Below are 22444 nucleotides of genomic sequence, written 5' to 3'. Positions count from 1 at the left end.
AGTTAGTGGATATATTAATTATTATTATTGTTATTATTATAATTATTATTATTAGTAGTAGTGGTATCGTTGTGGTTGTTGTTATTGCTGCTTAATATTTTTTTAGGGAAAGATATTGTCAAAATGTATGGTAGACAGCACTCACACTAAACGCCCAGTTTTGTAAACCGGAAAAAGATTGGGAACCGAGTGAAGCATCTTCACAGGTCATAGACGATCTTCGTTTAAACATGGCAGCACGCGTGTGAATGTCATGCCACACTTATACACACATTACCTAGACAAATTCGTGTTTTGGTGGAATTAGTGACACGTTAAAGCTGGCATGTACATGACAGCTTGCGGAACTGTGCTTTTAGTTCATGTTAGACAGCTTCAGACAACTCGGTAAGATCTAAAACTGCTCTCGGTGTTAGCATCTTAGCTAACCTTGTCGGTACTTTAAGACGCGATCACGATGGAGGTTGACCAACAGCTGAGAAATGTAAGTGTTAAATGTGTTCACTGACACTATCGGTAGGCTGAAGATAGATGCACAGTTATGGTGAGTTTATTGGGATGTTTCTGTGTGTTGCAGCTGCGGGATTTCCTGATGGTTTACAACCGTATGACTGAAGCCTGCTTCCAGCGATGCAGCAGCAACTTCAACTACAGAAACCTCACCATGGACGAGGTAAGCCAGGAGACTGCTGCTCATAAATACCATGACAACCATATATGTATACACATCTACATACAGTTACACAGTGGGGAAATGTCATTTACTCAAGTGCTGTAACGTTACTTCAGTGCATTTTTGAGGTACAAGTACTTCCACTCCACTACATTTCAGAGGGAAACATTGTGCTTTCTGCTTCACTACATTTATTTGACATCTGAAGTTACTTTTCAGACTAAGATTTGACACAATGCATTACATAACAAGCTTTTAAAACACAACACCTTGTTAAAGTTGAAATCAGTGGTATCGCACGGTGGCCGATACCTGCCATAGCTGCAAATAAAAGTAACGCTGCAAACAAAAACAAACGTTGCTGCAAATAAAAAGAAACGCTGCTGCATATAAAATAAACGCTGCAAATAAAAAGACACACCGCAGCAAACAAAAAAACGCTGCAAATAAAAACAAACGCCGCTGCAAATAAAAGAAACACCGCAGCAAACAAACAAAACAAAAAAACACCGCAGCATATAATAAAAAAAAACGATGCAAATAAAAAAAGCCACAACGGAAGTGGATTACCGGGGAAGAAACAACAACAACAGGACTACGAATTGGAAAACGAACTAGAAAGTAAGTGAAAATGGTAGTGTTTAATGTCGACATGTACTTTTTTCAGCATGTTTGAGGGTGACTTGTCTGTTTCAGCCAACATGGGGATGAGGATCGGAACTGCAGACACTTAAAACACGCTGTTCCACCTACGGGACGGGTCGGAGGTTGGGAGGTAGCCACAAGTCCTTCTGAATGTTTTAAACACCAACCCTTAAACATATATATTCATGCCGTACATTGTTAGAAAGCATAGGTTGCCCTGATTCATTTAAGACCACTCACGAATTATATTGGTTGCTCACAGCCGTAATAGTATTAGCGATTGGCTCGGCTAGCCACTCAGCTAAAGTAAAAACAGCTATAATCTCTACATACCTTCAAAGTCTTCCCTTTATCCACAACGATCATCTTATGACTCAGCACTTTCTGTACAGCTCGCCAAGTATCCATTCTTGTGAAATATGAAATCCGTTTCCATAACATCGAAATACTTCCCTCAATATGTCCATGTATTTAGTCCAACACGTAACGTAATAACACAAATAACATTGTTGTTTCTTCTTCCGGTGTTTCGGCAAAAACAGTCCGCGGTAATCCACTTCCGCGTGGCTTTTTTTATTTGCATCGTTTTTTTATTATATGCTGCGGTGTTTTTTTGTTTTTGTTTGTTTGCTGCGGTGTTTCTTTTATTTGCAGCGGCGTTTGTTTTTATTTGCAGCGTTTCTTTTATATGCAGCAGCGTTTCTTTTTATTTGCAGCAACGTTTGTTTTTGTTTGCAGCGTTACTTTTATTTGCAGCTATGGCGGGTCTCGGCCACCGTAGGTATCACGCCTTTTAGACGTCTTACAAAAAGCAGTCTTATGAGTTTAACTTCACTTCACTTATCCCCGTCGCGCCGGTTGGCGCATAGGGCAGCAACAAAGTCCCTCCACTTCTTTCTGTCTTTAGCTGTCTTTGCAATGGTTCCCATGGTTATGAGTTTAACAGCCCCGCCAAATTGTTATTTTTACAGTTAAATTTCTCACATGGTTTCATTTCAATAATTGTTCAAATGATCCAAACTTTCACCAAATATCAGAGATTAGAGAAAAGACAGATTTGATCAGAACTTTGTTTTTTCTTCTTTCCTCTCCATTAATCATTTCACGATCCCTCAGATTTATCTGGTGGTCCTGTGGAAGGGCCCGGCCATGTTCTTAATCACTGCAATAAAAAATAATATAAACTATATAAAATAGTTGAAACTATAGCTCCACCTCATTTTATTTGTAATGGAGTAGGCTACTTTTACATTCATATATTGGTACTGAAGTAGATGATCTTAATACTACTTCCGCTACTGCAGTTGGAACATGAATATAATTGTTTTGTCCTGCTTAATGGTTCATCTTCTGTGCATGGAGTGCTAGAGGACATTGCCAAAAGCATGTGGTCTCTTGCAGTATACCATAACAGTATATGTGATTGTAAGCCATTTCATTCCAAACCCATGGTCATATGTATGCAGTGGTGGAAGAAGTAGTTAGAACCTTTAATTAAATATGTATCAGTACCACAATGTAAAAATACTAAATTACAAGTCAAAGTCCTGCATTTAAAATCCTATTTGAGTTCAAATATAGATGTATCACCAGCTTCATGTTACAAACACATCATTCAAACTGATGAGTCAATGCATTAGTAGCAGCATGGCACTGTTGTAGCTGCTTGAGGTAAAACTACTTTGAACTGCTTTATGAGGTCTCACAGAAAAAAATCTGAGGGGTCTTGAGAAGATGGTTTGGGCAGGAACAGACTTGGATACATTTTTTCAGAACCCTTCTTTAGTCTTTGCATTTTTGTGAAATATTCTTTTTTTATAGTTTTGGGCTTCAAGCAGTTATGTATTTGAAACAACGTAAGGGGGACTTAGAAAGAAAATGCCTCCTTCGTTGAACTGCTAACAACTCAGAGACATTTCAAATGTGTCAAGGAGACACATTTTTTGTTGTGAGTCACAAAATAAAATGTTTGGCAACCACTTGTTTAAATTTTTGATAATGCAGTGTAATTTACAAGCTCATTATGTTATTTTATGTAAAACTGTAACTAATGCTGTCAAAGAAATGTAGGGGAATAAAAAGTGGAATATTTCCCTCTGGAAATATGAAATAGCATAAAATAAAAACACTCAGGTAAAGTACAGGTAGCTTAAAATTGTACTTAAGTATAGTACTTGAGTAAATATACTTCGTTACATTCCAGCACTGTATATTTTAGCAGCAGCTCTGATTTTCTGTTCTGGGCAGTCCTCATTCTTTTGGCCATATAGTGAATCATGAACACACACTGTATTTGCCCACTCATCACCTCTGATTGCTGTTTTCTGTCCAGGAGCGCTGCGTGGACAGCTGTGCAGGGAAGCTGATTCGCTCTAACCACCGCTTGATGGGCACCTATGTGCAGCTGATGCCTCGGATGGTGCAGCGCCGGATGGAGGAGATGGAGAGCAAGGCAGCAGAATTAGCCGCATCAGGGACTGCGCTGCCTGTTACCACAGAAACTTCACCAGCATCTGAAACCCCCATCACCACACCTCCACTGATGCCTCCATCAGGGACTGATGATGGACCAGATGCTCATGGCTCAGTCTTAAAGCCAGCAGGATTAGGTATTCCACTTGAGCTGGATGCTGCTGTACCTAAATCAACAGTAGCTGCAGAAGTCAAATTATCAGCCGCTACACCGCTCACTCCTGCGATTGAAACACTAGATCTCTTAGCACTTGAAAAAGTTGGCAGCGGACCATCTCATACAGCAGGCCCCCCTCAGCTGCCCATAGCAGTTGCCCAAATAGAGTCTGGCAGTTCAGAGCCAGTGTTTATGCCAGCGAAACCTGCTTCCTTAACAGATGAAGTGCCTCTGTCAACAGTAGCTGCTCCTACACTGTCTAAATCTACAGTGAGCCTTTCAGGCCAAGAGAAAGCCCCAGAGGTTCCCCCGCAATCAGGCCAGTAATGATGCTCTGTCTGGATCTATCACCTGCGCACACCTCCCAAATGCAACAATGGCAGTCCTAAATTAGATTTGAAAGGTTCACTATGCAGGAATCTCCTTTTTAAAAAACAAATTAATCCCCCTTAATCATAATTTATGAGCCACTAGAAATGTGTGGTGATGTATTTATCTGCAGAGACTCTGCCTGTATTTTCTTATTACTTTACATTACTGTCTCCATCCCTCTCCTCTGCTCTGCTCTGCTCTCTACCTCAACACCTTGCAGGGTTGTGCAGAGGTGTGATTTGTGTGTGCTTGGGAATGTAAACTCTGTGAAACAGACAAACACCAACTGACAAATCCTGCATAATATACCTTTTTTAATTTCTGTATTTCTGGGGAAAAGACTTAATTAATAGATCAACATAAATTAAGACCTGTGTAATATCACTATATTTTACCATTTTTGCTGGCTACAGTTTCCCAAATGGAAGCATTTTCTGGTAATATTGTAAATTGAACACCTTTTAGATTTTTCACTATTTGTTCTTTTCTTTTTAAGTGCTGGTAACATGAAACAGGTATTTTTTTTAAACTTTTTTTTTTTTGACTAAATAGTAAACAATACGATAATAATCTCAAATTGCAACTTTAGTGCACGGTGATCAAGCAGGAAAATACAATGACCTGCAGAGAGTTTATTATGAAGAAACTCCTGCCACAGTATTGCAAAGAATGTCAGAAATGTTAATGACAAAAACAAATATGCTAATATTAAAGTTCCAAGTCCAAAATGTAATGTTCTGTGATAAAAGGCAAAAACAAGAATGAAGGTGTTGTAAGTATGTCTGTGCAGTGGCTGTTGAATAGCTATTATAGTGATGGTGGCAGTGTTGTTGCTACTTAAAGCTCTGCAGGAATCAGTCACTAGCCTGCAGCCTGGATTGTGTCCACCTCATCTGATTTGGACTTTCTGATGATCCCCTTAACACTGTAATCCACTCAGTCCTGATAACTGTTCAGAAAGGTGTCACAGTACATGCAAAAATAAGATAAACTTCAGTAATAAAAAACTGTTTAAAAACTATGAATTTTCTTCATTATTACCACTCCATTGACAACACAATGTATTTGTTGATGGAAAACATGAAAGGCCATCCTGCTACAGGATGTGCTGATGCGTAAGTGGTCCAGGGCGTATGCTACATGCTCGCTACTACCGGGTGTGAAGCCAGTTCATGACCTTTGTTACATATCACTTCTCCAATAATTTCCTGTCTTGGTGTTATACACCCTGTGTACTCACTAATTCAGCAGGAAAGTCACATTGATGACATAATCGTTGAAATTCAGAGGCTGTATTTCTCTACCACAATGTTAGTGATGTTCATCCTCAGCATAGTTTGTCATAACAGCTGTGATGCTTTTATTGCAGAAATTGGTATTCTTTAGGCTGAATATGAAAATGATTAGGTTAAACCAGTGACACTCCTGGATAATATGGTTGTGCAATAGTCAGGCATGTTAAGATCATATTGCTGTAAAGTCAGAGCTGAGCCGTTTACAGTCCCTGCAGGTACCAGCTACAACACAAATGAATTCATTATCAGGGTGTCTATAAGAGGTATACCCACATGGGATTAGTAATGTCTCCAAAATGACATCTAACAATAGCTCTCTTGTTGTAGGTAGTTTATAGTTAGGAGCTGGCTAAAAATAAGATGACCTCTTAGTTCACTGTAAAGACAACCAACTGCAACACAAATATAAATCCAGCAGACCTTTTTAACCGCAGACGTTTTATCTCGTATTACAGGATAATCACAGGTGTAACTAATAATGTTAATGATGGCTTTGTTCTATTTAAGTGAGCCAACATGTACAATACCAGGAGCCTGAAACTGTAGCAGGTAATGAAAAAAGCAGTTAGCACTACTTTAATTTACATCTGTGCTTTTTCTTCATGTCAAATGTCTTCTGTAAAAAAGGTGTAGCCCATCCTGTTTTAACATCTATAAGTCATAAAACATAGAGACCATCCATTAAATTAGGCAGGCCCCTATTAACTTATTACATATCAGTATATGTGTTAGCCAAAAAGCTAGCCTAACCTAGCAAGAATTTGCAACACAGAAATGCCAAATATATGCCAAATGTCTCCATTCATTTGTCCATCAGAGAGTAATGAAACATTTATTTTTCAATGCTCTTATGTGTTCACACTTTTTCATTGAAAATATTTTGACATTTCATAGTAGGAAATGCACCGTGTGAATAATAAAACATTAATAAATAAATAATGATTGCTGAACACTTGAACAGAATGGGGGCATCCAATTAGACATTTCTGGGTTGTTCCTACTATACCAACTGTCAAAATGTCTACTGTGAAAAATATGTTTTAATCAAAGATGTTTGTGTTTTTATTTTTTTTTTAAAAACATAAATAATCTACAAAGATCTAAATATCAAGCAAATAAATGCACTGAATAAAATGAACCCCTTTGGATGTTTCCTCCACTATATTGCCCTCGTTCGTTTTTTGTCTTTTTTGCCTGTGCATGCATTTGGATCACTGTACATCTCATTTAATCAGGAAAATTTGCCTTTTGATAATATACATCACCTCAAATTATGATTGAGGCATACAGCTTTTGTAATATGAATACTATCTAAATCATGACAATCTATGAAAATTAATGAATGGGTTCATTAATCAAAAAGAATATTGTTGTATTTTATTGTTTGTATGTTTATTTCAACCATGTAACATATAAAAAAACATAACAGTAGAACATATACTGCATATACTGCACACCTTCACCATAACTCAAACAATGAACTCAATATTTATCATGTGTATATGTCCAACTCATAAACAACAACTACCAGAGTACAACCCAAACATCTACCCAGTGTCAGTCAGGTACAAGTTAGACAATTAGCTCAGTGCTCATCCAACTAAACCTTCCTCATCAATATACTTGTTCAAAATTTTTTGTACATCTTCTTGAATTGATTTAAATTTGGACTTAACCCATTGTCCACATTTACTTCAGAGTGGTAAAGTCACAATAGGGCTTTTTGCTTTTTGTTTGTTTTTTAATTACACTTAACTCTAAAATCATAACCCCGTCTCTTTAAGAAATGTTTATTCTTTGTTATCCTGAATATGCCTGTGGCCCTCTACCTGACCCGTGTTATTTTAGGCGCCTGTGTTATTGTGCCACTGGATGCGGCATCGTTGCATTACATCCAGCAGGGGGCGCTACTGGGTCGGTGTCCGGGGACAGAGCTGCTAGTAGCGGAGCTCCTAACTTCCCACCAGCAGTAGCCTTCATCAAGCCTGAGGAGCGGGGCGTGGACAGACACAGCCCGACCATTCTCTGCTCTTAACATTTTGAGGAGACGGCCGACTTTCAGGAAAAAAAAAGAAACCGACAAGAAATCATCCGTTTAGCAGCTGGTAAGACTTTTGAAAACATTTTCTAGCATGTTAAACACTTCCTTCCTAACTCGATAGAGAAGTTTTGTTGTGAAGGTCCTGCTTCACTTGGACTTTTTTAACAATAGACTTCAAAGTGGTCCAATACAGGCCAGCCCGTCCGAGTCCACGGAGGAGGACCCGGCCAGGAGGGAATGTGGGAACTAGATCGTTAAAATGAACTCCACAATTGCATTTGTATTGCCTCGATCTGCTACAATGTTTGTTTCTTTGTGTAGCATAAAGTGTAAATGTTGCATTTTACATTTAGATGTGTCTGTTTCTCAGATCAGGAGTACAATGATACAACACATGATGTAACAAATGTAATGATACAAAATAAAAATAGACTGCACAAGGAAATCACACATTCATTTCTCACTATGGACATAAACTTAATACAACTGAACCTATGCTCAGGACAATCTGTTTACCAACCACTACACTGGAAGATATAGCTACAATGTCTAAATAGTTTGCCCATACTTTATATTTTTGTCCTTTGTTTGAAAGAAAAAACTCTTTGCTGTTGTGTTTTGCAGGTTATATGTTCCTGATTTCAAAAAGGACTGAAAGAGCAAACACTCAAGGGAGGCAACCTACAGCATAACCATGGATGACATCTTCACGCAGTGTCGAGAAGGAAACTCTGTGGCAGTTCGTCTGTGGTTGGACAACACAGAGAATGACCTCAACTTGGGGTAAGCAGATACATCTGAGCATCATACATGACTCAAACCTTTGAAGATGACAGCAGTGGCACTGAAAGCCCAGCTGTTGAGGGTTCAGTCTGTAAGATGTAAGAGGGTGTAAAATTATTGGAGTTAAAGGAGTTAAAGTAAACGAACCACATTTGATGTGTGTGTGTGTGTGTGTGTGTGTGTGTGTGTGTGTGTGTGTGTGTGCGCGCATTCAAACTGATCCTAGGCAAATCAGAGTTGATCAAATAGTTTCCATACTGTGCACTCCCTGCAAATCCACGTACTGCTGAATGTCACCCAGTTTTGGTTATTCCAGTCCAGCTTATGCTTTCTTTTTTTCCCCCTCTTTTCTTCTTGGGTTTCTCTACTTATGATGTCATCCCCCAAAACTGTGTGTGTGTGTGTGTGTGTGTGTGTGTGTGTGTGTGTGTGTGTGTGTGTGTGTGTGCGTGTGCGTAAAAGCAGTGGGTGATTTATGGAAGTTTTGCAATGACATCAACAGACTGAAAACCCCTCCAATGCTATACTTAAAGTTAGTGGATTGACAGAAAAATGAGTCAGTTCAAGTTTTGATTGTCAGATCATCAATTTGAGTGGAATATTATGGGATTATAGACTGTATAGACTGTTGGTCAGACAATACAATTACTATGAAGTTGTCATCTTGTTCTCTGGAAACAAGTGATTTGATTTTCAAAATTTGTGCTATTTTATATATTAGAAAAAACAACAATGAATCTGAAATTGAACCAGTATATGAACTGATATGATCATGAGTTGCAGTCCTATTAGATTAATTTATACCCAGAACTTCTGCCTGTTTACATAATTTCCTTGCTACTGAGGAGCTCAAAGACCTCACTGCTAAAGACCTTGGTTATCTCATTCTTGGGCCAGGCCATATATGTGCAGTTTGTTGACGCTGACTTTGAGCACTGCAGAGCTGCTGGCCAACCACGCAACAGCCAAGGCCATTTCCTCTGTTCAACTCCATACAGGGCCAGGCCCTCGCTGACAGAGCTTCTCCGGCAGCTCACTGCAGTCCCACATAAACATCTGAGAGACCAGTCATTATGCTAGTGGACTGTATTGGCTATTACTCTTTATAGGCTCATACGTGTGGACCTGCCCCTTTTTTCCTCACCCAAAATGTCCACTTATGTGTAATAAATGTCTGTTTGTTAGTTGTAGTTGGAACTGAAATGCTTTCTCTTTTGGTTTGATGCAAATGTTAGGAAGTGGAGAGCGAGTCTACTGACACAGACATTAAATGCCATTTCAGATCTCCTCCAGGAGCTGCTAGCATATTTGCGTGAGAGACACAGAAAGACGCTGGGAAGAAAAAAAAATAGAGACAGACAGAAAGAGAATGTGTGGCTGAGGATTCCACTGTGTATTTTCCGCTCTGTCATTCCTGAGTTGCTTTTTTTCCCCCAGTTACTTTTTATAGCACACAGGCTCGGTCAGACTATGAACTGTCTGTCCACAGTACTGGATCAGAATTGACAGAGAATGTGACTAACTGCTGCTTCACTTTGGTGTTAGCTAGTATTGCTTCTATTTCCTACGGGGTATACAAGCTCTCTCGAGGCTTATTGTTAAATGGTGTGTAGAGCTTGTGGCTTTGCAGGGAGTTGAGAGAAGCCCCAGCAGCTGCCTGGGGGTCAGCTAATGAAAGGAGTCACTCGGGCGAAGGGGCCAGTAACATGCAGGTGATAGTTTGGCTCCTTGTACAACGTAACAGTGCTATGTGCACTGTTTATGTTTGCGTGTTTAGATTTTAGCAGGCATTCTACCTTGCTGAGACATATTTATCACTAGGACAGTTGTCGGAAGGTTATAGGTTGCAAGCAAGGAAGTATGTGCTTAAGTCTAAATAAAGATTGGTAGACAGTGGTTGTGAGAACCTGTGCGTCCGTGTGTCAGAGAGAGAACCACACACATAGTATTTTGTAAGCTGATACATGCTCAGAGTTGTTAGGTGAGCCCACCAGCACCATATATGTCTTCATGCACTGATCTGACTTTTTCAGTCCTGATATCGATAAAGATATCTGAGCTTTTGATATTGGTCAATAGTGAGTACCGATCTGGTATCAGTGTCTAATTGGTAAGTCTGTATGTCTCACTGTGTGGAAGAGACTGGGGTCATTCTTTTATGTGTAAGGCAAATCAGGTTTGACTTAAACAGTGCTTTCCTACAAATTTACTGAATTGATTAAGATAATGATATCTGATACCAGATTGGCCAATTGTGACTGATACCTGAAAAGCTATATGAGTCAGTATCTGTCCATTATCCAGTATCAGTATCAATATCTAGTGCATCTCTAAATGTTTTCATCCAAAAAACACTCCTATGAGAGAGTGTGTGTTTTATAAAGTATGTTTATGAATGAGCTCGTTAATAAAGGTTCATCTTGTGTTTCAGTGATGACCATGGCTTCAGCCCCCTCCACTGGGCATGCAGGGAAGGGAGGAGCGGTGTTGTTGACATGCTCATTATGAGAGGTGCTCGCATTAATGTGATGAACCGCGGAGATGATACTCCATTACATCTCGCTGCCAGTCACGGCCACAGAGATATTGTGGCTAAGGTACTGTACGCACACTCATAGTGTGGTCATAATAAAATTCAAAACTAAGTCTACTTTGTTTTTACATAATTGTAACTGTATGTCCTGTGAATGCCAGCTGATTCAGTGCAAAGCAGACCCCAATACTGTCAACGAACATGGAAACACACCACTCCACTACGCCTGCTTCTGGGGCCAAGATGAAGTGGCAGAGGTACAGTACCATACAACCACAGACAATCCACCTCCCTTAACACATTATGTTACCTGAAAACGTCCCTCTTCTGGGGAGAAATGGCTACTACACTGCTTCTTTCTGCCCCTAGTAACTTAGATTTTAATTCACAATTTAGGCTTAAAATCCAATCTGTGGATATCATCGTGTGTCCCCTCTTCTTTAGGACTTGGTGGCCAGTGGTGCCCAGGTGTGCATATGTAATAGGTATGGACAGACACCTCTTGACAAGGCCAAGCCTCACCTAAGACAGTTGCTTCAAGGTCAGAGGTCATTTATGGATATTGTAACACACTAAGAAGTTATTTTGCATGAAAGAAAATGTTGTCAAAAAGTAGCACCTATTTATTTATGTATATCTACTTTCTGGTTTTTTAGAAAAGGCAGAGAAAATGGGGCAGAGTTTGACCAAAGTGCCCTACAAGGAAACTTTCTGGAAGGGCACCATGAGAACACGACCTCGTGAGTAACATTCACTTCATAAAAAGGAGCAAATCATCACATCAAATCAGGTTGTGTGCTTGATTATTCCTGTTTTGGCTCGTTCAGGTAATGGTACGCTCAACAAGCAGGCTGGTATTGATTATAAGCAGCTTTCGCTCCTGGCAAAGATCAACGAAAACCAGTCAGGAGAGGTCAGTTTCCCGGCTAAGAGATCTATGTGTCTGTCTTTTGAAAAATTGTTCAGCTCCCTTGTTAATAATTTGACTATGTGCTCTGTGTGCAGTTATGGCAGGGTCGGTGGCAGGGGGATGAGATTGTAGTGAAGGTGTTACAGGTGAGAGACTGGACCACCAGGAAGAGCAGAGACTTCAATGAGGAGCATCCTAAACTACGGTAATGTACATATCACATATATTGAAAAAAATAATACTTCCCATGCCATCCCATGCACACAACAGTTATATACAGTATATCAGGGTTAATTTATGGACATCATGGGCTCATATGCTGTCTGTTTGCTTGAATAAATGAAGACTAATGCATTTGGTTCTTGTGATTTGAGACTCTTCAACCACTGGGTCCTGTTTATCTGAATCGTATATCGTAAAGATAGTCTACGATCTGAGCATTTAGTTTTGACTATCACATCACAGTTCTAATATAAAGACGGCTTTGATCTTTTGATTTTGATTGAGATCGGTGGTCAAAGAGGACTTCTTGATCTGGTGCAGAATTCAAGAAGAATGCAAGAAGGAGGGGCGTTTTTTTATTGTTACTGGTTGATGAAATGTTTTTTGATTGGTGTTGTGGTGAATTGATTGATGTGTTGTGTTCTACAATGTGAAAAACATACTTCACAAACCTCTTTCCATCAGAATACATTACAATCAAATCCAAATTAATGAATAAAATTAACGGTGTATAACACAGCTTTTGTAGCTTGCCTTAATGTGACATCAAACCCTTATGAAGTGACAGGAAAACATTGACAATAACAAAACCTTAATAGGAAAGTATTGAGAGTAAGCTTTTAAGCAGGCCAAGTTAAAAAATTAACCCCTACCAGGAAGACTGAGTGCGTGCAATAGGAAGAACTTGGCACTGTGCTTTCAAGTTGGCCTTGGTTCTCCCACTCTTTTAAGAATTGAAGGCAACATGAAAGCGCTTCAAGTGAGTATGAAAAACTCGGATTCAATGTAAAATCTGACGTTATGCTTTTCAGATCATGAAAGAGTAAAACTGCTGCTCAGCTTTAACTTTAAAGGGCCACAAATGATACAACTGCAGCGTGAAATAACATGGATTCTCAATCTCAAAGGAGTTTTGCAGACAGAGAACAAGCTTGTTGGACATTTCTTGTCTTAATTTGTGCTTTTTCATATTCTTTTTAGCTTTTGCTCCCAACAATGGATTTTTTAATTCCTTATCATCTGACAAAGACCCCCACTGTTGTTAGAATAGAGCTCACTTATCCCTAACATTTGTAAAATGACACTCACACGTCTCTTTCTGCCATGTCTTTGTAGGATTTTTTCTCATCCAAACATCTTACCTGTTCTTGGGGCCTGTCAGTCACCTCCATCACCTCACCCTATCATCATTACCCACTACATGCCATACGGATCCCTATTCAACATACTGCACCAGGGCACTAGTAAGTAATTAGTACGTGTGAACAATATAAAAAGGCTGAAATGTGTATTGAAATAAATTCCAGCCCTATGACTGATGATTGTTACTGTAGGTGGAAGACATCTTGTCTCACACTCATATTTACCCCTCCTTACTTATTATTTTTCTCTCCTGTCCTCCTCCTCAGCTCTGGTGGTTGACCAAAGCCAAGCAGTGAAGTTTGCACTGGACATTGCCAGTGGCATGGCTTTCCTGCACACATTGGAGCCAATGGTTTCACGGCTTTATCTCAACAGCAAACATATTATGGTAAGACACTGTTCTGCTGTCTATGTAAGGAAAAGCATAACAAGACCACTGGCGTGTAAGCAATAATAAACAAGGTTCTAGACCATTACTTCTTCTATTCTCACACACACAGTCCAGGAATTGCAGTGTGAGCTCATGTGACTCATTGACCCACCTGATATTGAATGAGTAACAAGCTGATGTGATTAATTGACAGATTGATGAAGACATGACAGCCAGAATAAGCATGGCAGATGCAAAGTTCTCCTTCCAGTGTCCTGGTCGTATGTACTCTCCAGCATGGATGGCCCCTGAAGGTATTTATTCTTCTTTCTTTTTTTTCCCGCCCACCTACTTCCTCCCATAATGGCTCCTTAAATTTCATGACTCATTCAGTATGGAACACACTGTACTATATAATTTAGTCCCAATCTTCAGAGGTAATTATGCTGTTCATCTAGTGTGTCTTGTCAACAGAATTTTAAAAAAAAAGTCCTTGAATAATTGGATTACTTTGCCTTTACTTGTCCCTCTTGTTTTCAGCCCTGCAGAAGAGGCCTGAGGACATCAACAGGAGATCCGCTGATATGTGGAGCTTTGCAGTGTTGCTGTGGGAGCTGGTTACCAGAGAGGTCCCCTTTGCTGACCTCTCACATATGGAGATAGGCATGAAGGTAATCTGCCCACAGGCTTGTACTGCATGTTCACATCTACATCTACATCTACATCTACTTGTCCATTGGAAATGCTACGCCAAACATACAAACACAATACAAATGCTGTTTTTGTCTTTAGGGTTTTACTTTAACTTTGTATCCCCTTTCCCACCCACTCCCATTCCTCAGGTGTCTCTCGAGGGTCTCCGGCCGACCATTCCCCCAGGAATTTCACCTCATATCTGTAAGCTGATGAGGCTCTGCATGAATGAAGATCCAGCCAAGAGACCCAAGTTTGACATGATCGTTCCCATTCTGGAGAAGATGCAAGACAAGTGAACGCCTCCACTGCAACATTTGTCCACTCCTGTTACCATGTTTTTATCCTCAAACCACTCTTTATTTCACTTCAGACATGTATCTGCTAAGCCACTGTAAATAATGTCAGAAACCACTTTAACCACGCAGTTCAAACAACAAACGAGTATTATATTGCTTTTCTTGTATAATTTAAATTTGAGGTATAAATGTTCTTTAGCTGATTGCAGTATTTTGCTCTTTTATTATTGCTAAGATGTGTTGATTTAAATATTGGCAAATGTTTTAATCCAGTGTGGATTATATTCAGTAATAAATCAAATACAACTGCTCAGAACCAAAGAAATGTGTATAGAGAAAATGCTTTTATACACGTGAACAAATATCAATGCAATAAATGTTTTATATTTATGACAAATCCGTCATTCTTCTATTTGAGCACATTGTCTTCCTTTTATGAAAAAACCTCATGTTCATAAGTTTTTGCACAAAGTGTGCTTGCTGCAATTTTTTTCAAAGGTTTTAGCCACATCTCATGGCCTTCATCAGCAGGAGTTTGTTATGGAGATGGCAAACTGTCATCTGCTGATGATGGCCACAAGGTGGGGCTGTTCTACAATCAATAATTATCTTTAACGCTCATGTTGCAGACTTTTCTTTGGATTAATTGATCTTTTGGTGCAGGGTAAGACTTACTTCTGAATGACAGCAAATTACTTATCTGATTAAATTTCTATAACTTATAAATAAATAAACGCATCTAAAACAACCTATGGGATATTTTATATGGGCGGGGCAGGCATAAAAAAATTTAAAAAACGTATACAGGTCAAAATGTGGTTGAACAGTTGTAACGACAACACAGCTGGTGCAATTATCGTTATATGGACGATCAATTAGGAGCAGGTTGTGCTACTTTTGGGGGGGGGGGGGTGCACGTGATAAGTCAGGTGACTTTCTGTGCCTTTCACCAGGAGGAGCAGCAACGAGACTCATCATAACAAGCCGGACTCAGCTGACTGGGGAGCACTTCAGAGGAAGGGCTTGTTTCGCTACAGTTTTGTGAAAGTGGAACCGGGGCTTGAAGCTTCCTGTCTAACCTGCCTGCTTTCACCCGGCGAGGCGACGACGGACATCCGCTTCGGACTTTTTAAACATTTTTGTAGAGGTAAGGGTTGCAAAGGAGTTGCAAGTTAGCTATTTTGTTAGCAGACGTTCGCATGTATGTTTTCTGCTAGCGTGTGTCCGAATGAGTCATTTATTCTCCAAGTTTAACCGGTGAGTGTATCAGCACTTCATCTACACTTCTCGTTTTTCTGGTTTTGTTCATGTCGGCAGGCGCAGAGGTTGCAGACCAAGACCAGCTGTCGGAACAATGAAGCTCCCCACGCTGCTGCCCTCTTTCGGGCTGACAGCCTGTGCTCTCCTGTTATTGTTGCCACTGTTAGGGTCCTGTCACCCAGCACAGACCTCAGACAAATCCAAGCTGCTCATGGAGCAGTTTAGCAGCAGATTTAACTGGAAAAATGTTAGCTGCCCCCTGTGCAAAGCTGTCTTCACCATCCTTGATATCGCTCTTCTGGTATGTTTTAAAATGTCTCTTTAATCCAAAGAGGATCACCTACATTATCTACAAATCTAAATTGTGTAATTCCGTATTATTATAGGGAAAAAAGCATAACATCAAGTAATTGTCTAAGTAGAAGTTTGACCAACCATTCAGTCCGAGACGTCATTAATCTTTAACTGGTCACAAGTAGAATAAAACTAAACATAGCTACAATGACCATGAGTGCAATATATTCTGCATTCACTCAAGGTTATGTTGCTCAATTATTGCTGCAGCTGTTCAGAGTTGTTGATTCAAATTGTGTGTCAGTAGGTCATGGAGGCTGTATTTTTAGTGCTCTTGGATTGTATTACATTGTATTGAGATGTGTTTCTGCAGCCTCCAAAATATAGTTGATTAAACACCTCTCTAAAACATTTTAAACAACCAACTGAACACTGTGACCTTCATGAAAGTAGGAGCTTAAAGAAGATATGTTCAAGTTACCTGGATAATGGTAAATGTAGTGGTAACTGTTTTAATTGCATTGTTGCATAGTTCTTTTTGGGTTTGCCCACTTCTTTTTATTCAGCTTTTTTTTCTTTTTTTTTTATTGTGACTTGATGCATAGCAAAAGTAATTTCTGTCTTAGCTAGATATGTTCTGTCCTGAAACACTGTATTGCTCCCATATTGGCCAGTGCTCCTGTGAAAAAGAAATCTTGTAATCTCAATGGGATTTAACTGGTTAATTAAAGGTTTAAATTAAGCAGTTAGAGATTTCTGACTTCCTAAACTGAATTCAGGGCTAAATGGTTGGCTTAACTTCTGGTTAGATGTCAAAAATGTTTTATTTATTTTTTTAATCCATTTAAAAAATGTATATTGTAGGCACTTCATACCAATTATACTGCAGGTAATATAACTGTTATACAGGGTTATTCAAGTTTGCCAGCAAATGGGGAACTTGAAAAAAACCTTTTTATATATATCTCCTTGTGTTTAATGCTGACATGGCACAAACACATGCTTAACACATCAGATCTCTTTGTTGACCTCAAGTGTTCCTGCTAACCAATAATTATAGATGTGGAGTGCAAAAACATGCTGATTCATTTTGATTAATCTCATTGATTTTTATTAAAATTCAGAGTGTAAATATTACACTTACATGCTGCACCCATTAAAAATGTGACTTATATGATGTCAAGCTATATATATTGTGGTCCAGTAAACTGAGTATTTCAGATGAATCAGTCCATTTTCAGCTTGACTGCCTTTCAGGATGTTTGAGGTTTTTACATCAGTCACTGAAGCATAACTTTCAAGCCACTTCTCTGATTCTGTTCTGACTTTTTGCTACTTCTGCTAGAGCGATGCAAATGAAGAGCGAGTGGCACAAGCAGTAGGCAAAGCATGTATCCATCTCCATCTGGCTGATGAGGTGGTGTGTCATGAAATCACAGAGTTGTTCAGGGATGACTTCATCCGGGCCCTCCAGCAGTCTTTGCTGTGGCCTACTGAAGCGTGTGCCGTGCTGGTGGGGCCTTCCTGTGGCAAATTTGACATCTACGCATCCTGGAACATCACCTTGCCTAAAGTTCCTAAACCCCCTGTTACACCACCATCTCCTCCCAAACCTGGTTCTCCAAAGAACAGGGTCCTATTTCTAACTGATATCCACTTGGATCAGGTGAGTGTGTGTCATTTGGAGAAATTATCTAAAGAAGCTGCGAAGCCAGTGCTGGTACAGTTTGATTATCCCTCTTTTTAATGTATTGGTTAGCATGCCAGGTTGTTTGTTTGTTTGTTTATTTATTCATTTATTCATTTATTCATTTATTCATTTATGTATTTATTCATTTATGTATTTATTTATTTATTTTATAAGCCTTCCAAGTTTCAGCAGTCTTCAGAAATAGAAAGTGGATTGGAATGTTTTCAGTGAATTCACATCTCCCAAAACTGCTTGAAATGATTGATTTTAGTTTTTGTCCTTTCAAGATAATATTGTAGTTTTCCTAGGAAATAAGGAAATAACTACACAGAAAATGATCAGGGCATTTAGATCAGCCAGACGTTAAATAATATTCTCCTCACTAACAGGAGTATGAAAATGGCAGCTCAGCAGACTGTAAAGACCCTCTGTGTTGCCGTAAAGACTCTGGCTCTCCCAGCTGGCGGCGGAGGGAGGCTGGGTACTGGGGAACCTATAGTAAGTGTGACCTGCCACTACGGACAGTGGAAAACCTCCTGGAAAACGTTGCCAGAGCTGGACCCTGGGACTGGGTCTACTGGACTGGAGACATACCAGCACACAATGTTTGGTCTCAGACCAGGAAACAACAGCTGTCTGAACTGACCGTCGTCTCCAGGCTCATCCACAAGTAATCTTTCTCAAGGATTAGATAAACATAATTTCATTCACAATGCTATGGGGATATATTTCTAATTATTACTAATATTTCAGTGCCAAACTGACAGGGCCACATCATACAGCTAATATTTTTAATGTTTCAATGCTGGAATTTCTGGATAATGCAGTTGCTCCATTTTAACCTCAAAAGGCCTTTGTACTATGACTGAAAACACATGGGACATTTTTTGCTGTAACTTTAGGCAAATGTTTGTCATGTGTAACTTGGAATCAATTCAAACAGCGATTGACTCTGTCCTCTGATCTTCTGTCCAGACACCTGGGACCTGATGTAACAGTTTATCCTGCAGTAGGAAACCATGAGAGTACACCAGTGAACAGCTTCCCACCACCTTTTGTTCATGGCAACAGATCCTCTGCCTGGCTCTATGAGACCATGGCAAAGGAGTGGGCACCATGGTTGCCAGAGCAGGCTTTAAAGACTCTGAGGTTGATTTAAATTTCTTTTTTTTTTTTTTTCCCCATAAAATTTCAAATTGTATTTTAATTGAATTGTGTGACCTTTTTTGTGCAAGCAGGTGGTGCAGATAGACATAAAATTAATATCATGAAAGTAGAAACTGTATCTGATACTTGTTCATGCAGTTTCACATTCTACTATTTGTAAACAGAAGTGGTCACATTTCTCAGATTATTGTTCCCTAGGTTGGGTTTGGAATTTTGGCGGTTATCCTCAGAGCTTCTAACTTGGTGATCAGGAAAATCCTTTCCAATCATTAAGTCTTCCTATTCTGTCTGTTTGTGGATAATTTTAGATACGGAGGATTTTATACCATGGAGATTCAGCCAGGCCTGAGGGTGGTCTCACTCAATATGAACTTTTGTGCTCGAGAAAACTTCTGGTTGATGGTGAATTCTACCGATCCTGCTAACCAGCTGCAGTGGCTAGTCCATATTCTCCAGGCCAGTGAGGACAAGGGAGAAAAGGTGAGTAGAGCAGCAAAGACAAAAGACCATATGAACAAAGCAGCATTTAAGAACGTTCAGCACCAATAACTGAAGACTGCACAGTAGTTTCACTTCTTAAACTGAGAGATCATGCCATGCTCAGTGTGGTTTTAATGCAGCTAAAGTTCACATTGTCCTACCTTAGTCATGTGCTTCTTGCTACAGGTAGATAATAACTTCATATTTTACCTTCTTGTCACCTGTACTGAGAATGAGATTGTTCTTGTGTATAATCTGTGTAATAATCGTCCTCTACATGGTGTGATTTCCTCATTTAGGTGCATATTATTGGTCACATTCCACCTGGCCTGTGTCTTGGCAGCTGGAGCTGGAACTACTATCACATTATCAACAGGTACACTGATCATTTATAGTAAGATGTAGAAAATGAGAAGCTGTTACAGGGAAGTGAAGACAGTTGCAGTAGCAGTTCATAATTTTGTCACGTTTTTGGAAGGACATAATGCACTGTACACTCGCAGTGGTTAAATGTTAATATGCAGCGTGATTGTTTGTGGTAGCTGCAGATCATTGGATGTCATGTGTAACATGCATTCCCCCATAGTGAATGTATAAATGCCACATGTCTATTGTAGCTGACACTACTTTAAGTGTAATGCTAGTAATTGGCATCAGTCCAGATTACGGGTAGTCAGGGACTGCTGTTATCTTGCAGATGACCTGTGGTTGTCTCATTAGCAGCAGCACTTGTGTCTCTTCCCCTCTTATTTGCATGGCTGATGTCTCGTGTTTGCTTTTATGCACCTGCTTTAGTTAATAATTATGCACATTTTTTTTGTCCCAAAAGGTCAGTGTCCCACTGGGCATAAATTTGCGTCACGTAACAGCCACTGTTTGCAACCTACCAATTGGAAGAGAGATGAGAAAAGTTGTAAAGTGTTTTTTTTGTTTGTTTTTTGTTTTTTCCCCAGATATGAAAGTACAATTAGTGGGCAGTTTTTTGGCCATACACATCTGGATGAGTTCCAAATGTTCTATGATGAGGAAACCATGACCCGCCCATTAGGAGTGGCATTCATCGCTCCCAGTGTCACTACCTTTGTTAATCTTAACCCAGGTGAGGACATGAGCTGATTTAGCCCTCTGTCCTGATCTTAAAGGTGAAGGGCAGTAATGCTTGGGCATGGAAACTATAACATTTATCCTTTTTCCAGGTTACCGTGTCTACTATGTTGATGGGAATTACCAAGACAGCTCTCGGCTGGTGCTTGAACATGAAACTTATATCCTCAACCTCACAGAGGTAAACCACAGTCCAGGACGGCCAGGTAAACCTGAACCGAACCCAAAATGGACTTTGCTGTACCGTGCCACTGAAGCTTATGGTCTTTCCAGTCTGTTCCCCTCTGACTGGAACGGGCTGATAAAGACCTTTTTCAGTGATGACCAGGTCTTCCAGAAGTTCTGGTACTTCAGACATAAAGGACATGTCTCAGAGCCCTGCAAAGAGACCTGCAAAACCACAGTGCTCTGCTTTCTGCGAAGTGGGAGATATGATGAGCTGGAACAGTGCGACCTCCTCAATGGATTTGGGGGAAACTTAGCCAGGGCTGCTAGAACAACCCTTTGTTGATTTGAGGAAGTTTGGACTGGATGGGTAGTGGGGCAAGGAAAGCAATATGACCAAATATGAAATTGAGCCTAAAAGTTCCTCTTTGTTTCCTGTGGCTATTTAATCAGATAGGATTGTTATATTTGTTAGATTCCTATGTCATTTGGGAGCCATTACAGTTAGTTTGTGGATTTCATAAACCTGACAAGAGTTTCAATGGTTCTCAGATATGCCTTGTGTTCACTGATTGTATTTGGCAATAGGCCTTGGGTTTGTCAACTGCTTGAAATGTGTTTTGTTTACTGGAAATGAAAAGAACGACTGAGCTAGTAGGTAGTTTGTTCAGAGTCAATACTTTTGGCAGTAGATTGTGCAGTTCTACTGTAATGGGTGCCTTGTTTTGTCCTGCAACTATAAAAGCTGCTTACATACTGTGTTACTACAGACAATGAGTTTAATAAAACTACAGTGTTCATCAAAGGCTCATCAAACTTTGCTTTGGGAGTAATGGACCTTGTCGATAATTTCTCAGGTTTGAGTTTAGCTGATGTATACAGCATGCAGTGAGTGTTAAATTAAGACAATTTTGACAATTCATAAGTAGCACAGTTATGGTCAGTTTCTCAAGTATCTAACTTTAATGCACAGCATTTCCCTTTTGAGGTTTACTTCTGTCTGCACTTTAATTTTTGGTTGGGCAGTTCACTTGAGGATTGAATCCAGAACAGTATTGATAGACACACAGTGCAAGAAGCATGAGAACGTACTCATATCTTTGTCTGTGTCATCTGTGTTGTTCAGTGTGTGACAAGTCATGCAGCTTGTAAAATGAGCAATAATTGGAAGAGATTGTATGAATTATGTATAAAAGATTAAATCTGATACTTCTATCCACTTTGTTTTTTGTTTGCTATGGCATCCTGTGTTCTGGTAAACTGTTATGTGGTTTTCACCTTTGCCTCACCATTGTCTCATTTTAGTTCCATAAACTAATCAAGTAAATGCAGTGTAGTAGGTAGAAATGGTACATTGAAAGTTTGATACTGACTGCTTCAGAAGCGATAACTTCACAATAGCACTGGAGAGAAGTTCAATATGTCAAATATTGTCATTAGTGTGAAACCAATCTTACAGCATTATAATTTCATCAGGTGCAGACTCTTCAGATTTTATTTTAGGACACCAAAAGGACACAACTGATTCAAATGACTACTTATTAAATATTGACTCTTAACACATTTCCCCTTTAGCAACTCAAATTCTGATGTTCTTTCTAAACAAATTTAAAGTAGACTTCATGTTATCCAAGGAGGATTACATGTCTACTTTTCCTCTTGGTTGATTTGGGATT

General features: G+C 39.6%; 3 protein-coding genes across 3 annotated transcripts; all 3 read left to right on the top strand.

The window, feature by feature from the left end:
- Positions 1–247: 247 nt before the first annotated feature.
- On the top strand, positions 248–5331 carry timm10b (translocase of inner mitochondrial membrane 10 homolog B (yeast)). The gene is made up of 3 exons (XM_053331746.1): positions 248–484; positions 578–673; positions 3651–5331. Exons 1-3 carry the CDS (start codon positions 458–460, stop codon positions 4272–4274), a joined length of 747 nt encoding a protein of 248 aa, XP_053187721.1. The 5' UTR covers positions 248–457; the 3' UTR covers positions 4275–5331.
- Positions 5332–7607: 2276 nt separating this feature from the next.
- On the top strand, positions 7608–15190 carry ilk (integrin-linked kinase). Its single transcript, XM_053331372.1, has 13 exons — positions 7608–7719; positions 8280–8438; positions 10870–11035; positions 11133–11228; positions 11416–11512; positions 11628–11711; positions 11799–11884; positions 11977–12086; positions 13220–13347; positions 13513–13634; positions 13831–13930; positions 14157–14287; positions 14459–15190. Exons 2-13 carry the CDS (start codon positions 8350–8352, stop codon positions 14606–14608), a joined length of 1359 nt encoding a protein of 452 aa, XP_053187347.1. The 5' UTR covers positions 7608–7719; positions 8280–8349; the 3' UTR covers positions 14609–15190.
- Positions 15191–15603: 413 nt separating this feature from the next.
- smpd1 (sphingomyelin phosphodiesterase 1) lies at positions 15604–21974 on the top strand. Its single transcript, XM_053331732.1, has 9 exons — positions 15604–15755; positions 15926–16169; positions 17508–17828; positions 18242–18522; positions 18828–19001; positions 19328–19499; positions 19799–19875; positions 20453–20598; positions 20696–21974. The coding sequence occupies exons 2-9, from the start codon at positions 15963–15965 to the stop codon at positions 21112–21114; spliced, it is 1797 nt and encodes a 598-aa protein (XP_053187707.1). The 5' UTR covers positions 15604–15755; positions 15926–15962; the 3' UTR covers positions 21115–21974.
- The last annotated feature ends 470 nt before the right edge of the window (positions 21975–22444 follow it).

Source organism: Scomber japonicus, chromosome 13, assembly GCF_027409825.1.
Source record: "Scomber japonicus isolate fScoJap1 chromosome 13, fScoJap1.pri, whole genome shotgun sequence".
In the NCBI taxonomy this organism is placed as follows: domain Eukaryota; kingdom Metazoa; phylum Chordata; class Actinopteri; order Scombriformes; family Scombridae; genus Scomber; species Scomber japonicus.
This window is presented reverse-complemented; position numbering and strand designations above follow the sequence as displayed.

Coding starts and splice junctions, on each gene's coding strand:
- timm10b (XM_053331746.1), top strand. CDS start 458: ATGGAGGTTGACCAACAGCTGAGAAAT. Junction 485..577: donor TTGACCAACAGCTGAGAAAT/GTAAGTGTTAAA, acceptor TGTGTGTTGCAG/CTGCGGGATTTCCTGATGGT. Junction 674..3,650: donor GAAACCTCACCATGGACGAG/GTAAGCCAGGAG, acceptor TTTTCTGTCCAG/GAGCGCTGCGTGGACAGCTG.
- ilk (XM_053331372.1), top strand. CDS start 8,350: ATGGATGACATCTTCACGCAGTGTCGAGAAGGAAACTCTGTGGCAGTT. Junction 11,229..11,415: donor GCCAAGATGAAGTGGCAGAG/GTACAGTACCAT, acceptor CCTCTTCTTTAG/GACTTGGTGGCCAGTGGTGC. Junction 11,712..11,798: donor CACCATGAGAACACGACCTC/GTGAGTAACATT, acceptor TGGCTCGTTCAG/GTAATGGTACGCTCAACAAG.
- smpd1 (XM_053331732.1), top strand. CDS start 15,963: ATGAAGCTCCCCACGCTGCTGCCCTCTTTCGGGCTGACAGCCTGTGCT. Junction 17,829..18,241: donor CTGATATCCACTTGGATCAG/GTGAGTGTGTGT, acceptor CCTCACTAACAG/GAGTATGAAAATGGCAGCTC. Junction 18,523..18,827: donor GTCTCCAGGCTCATCCACAA/GTAATCTTTCTC, acceptor TCTTCTGTCCAG/ACACCTGGGACCTGATGTAA.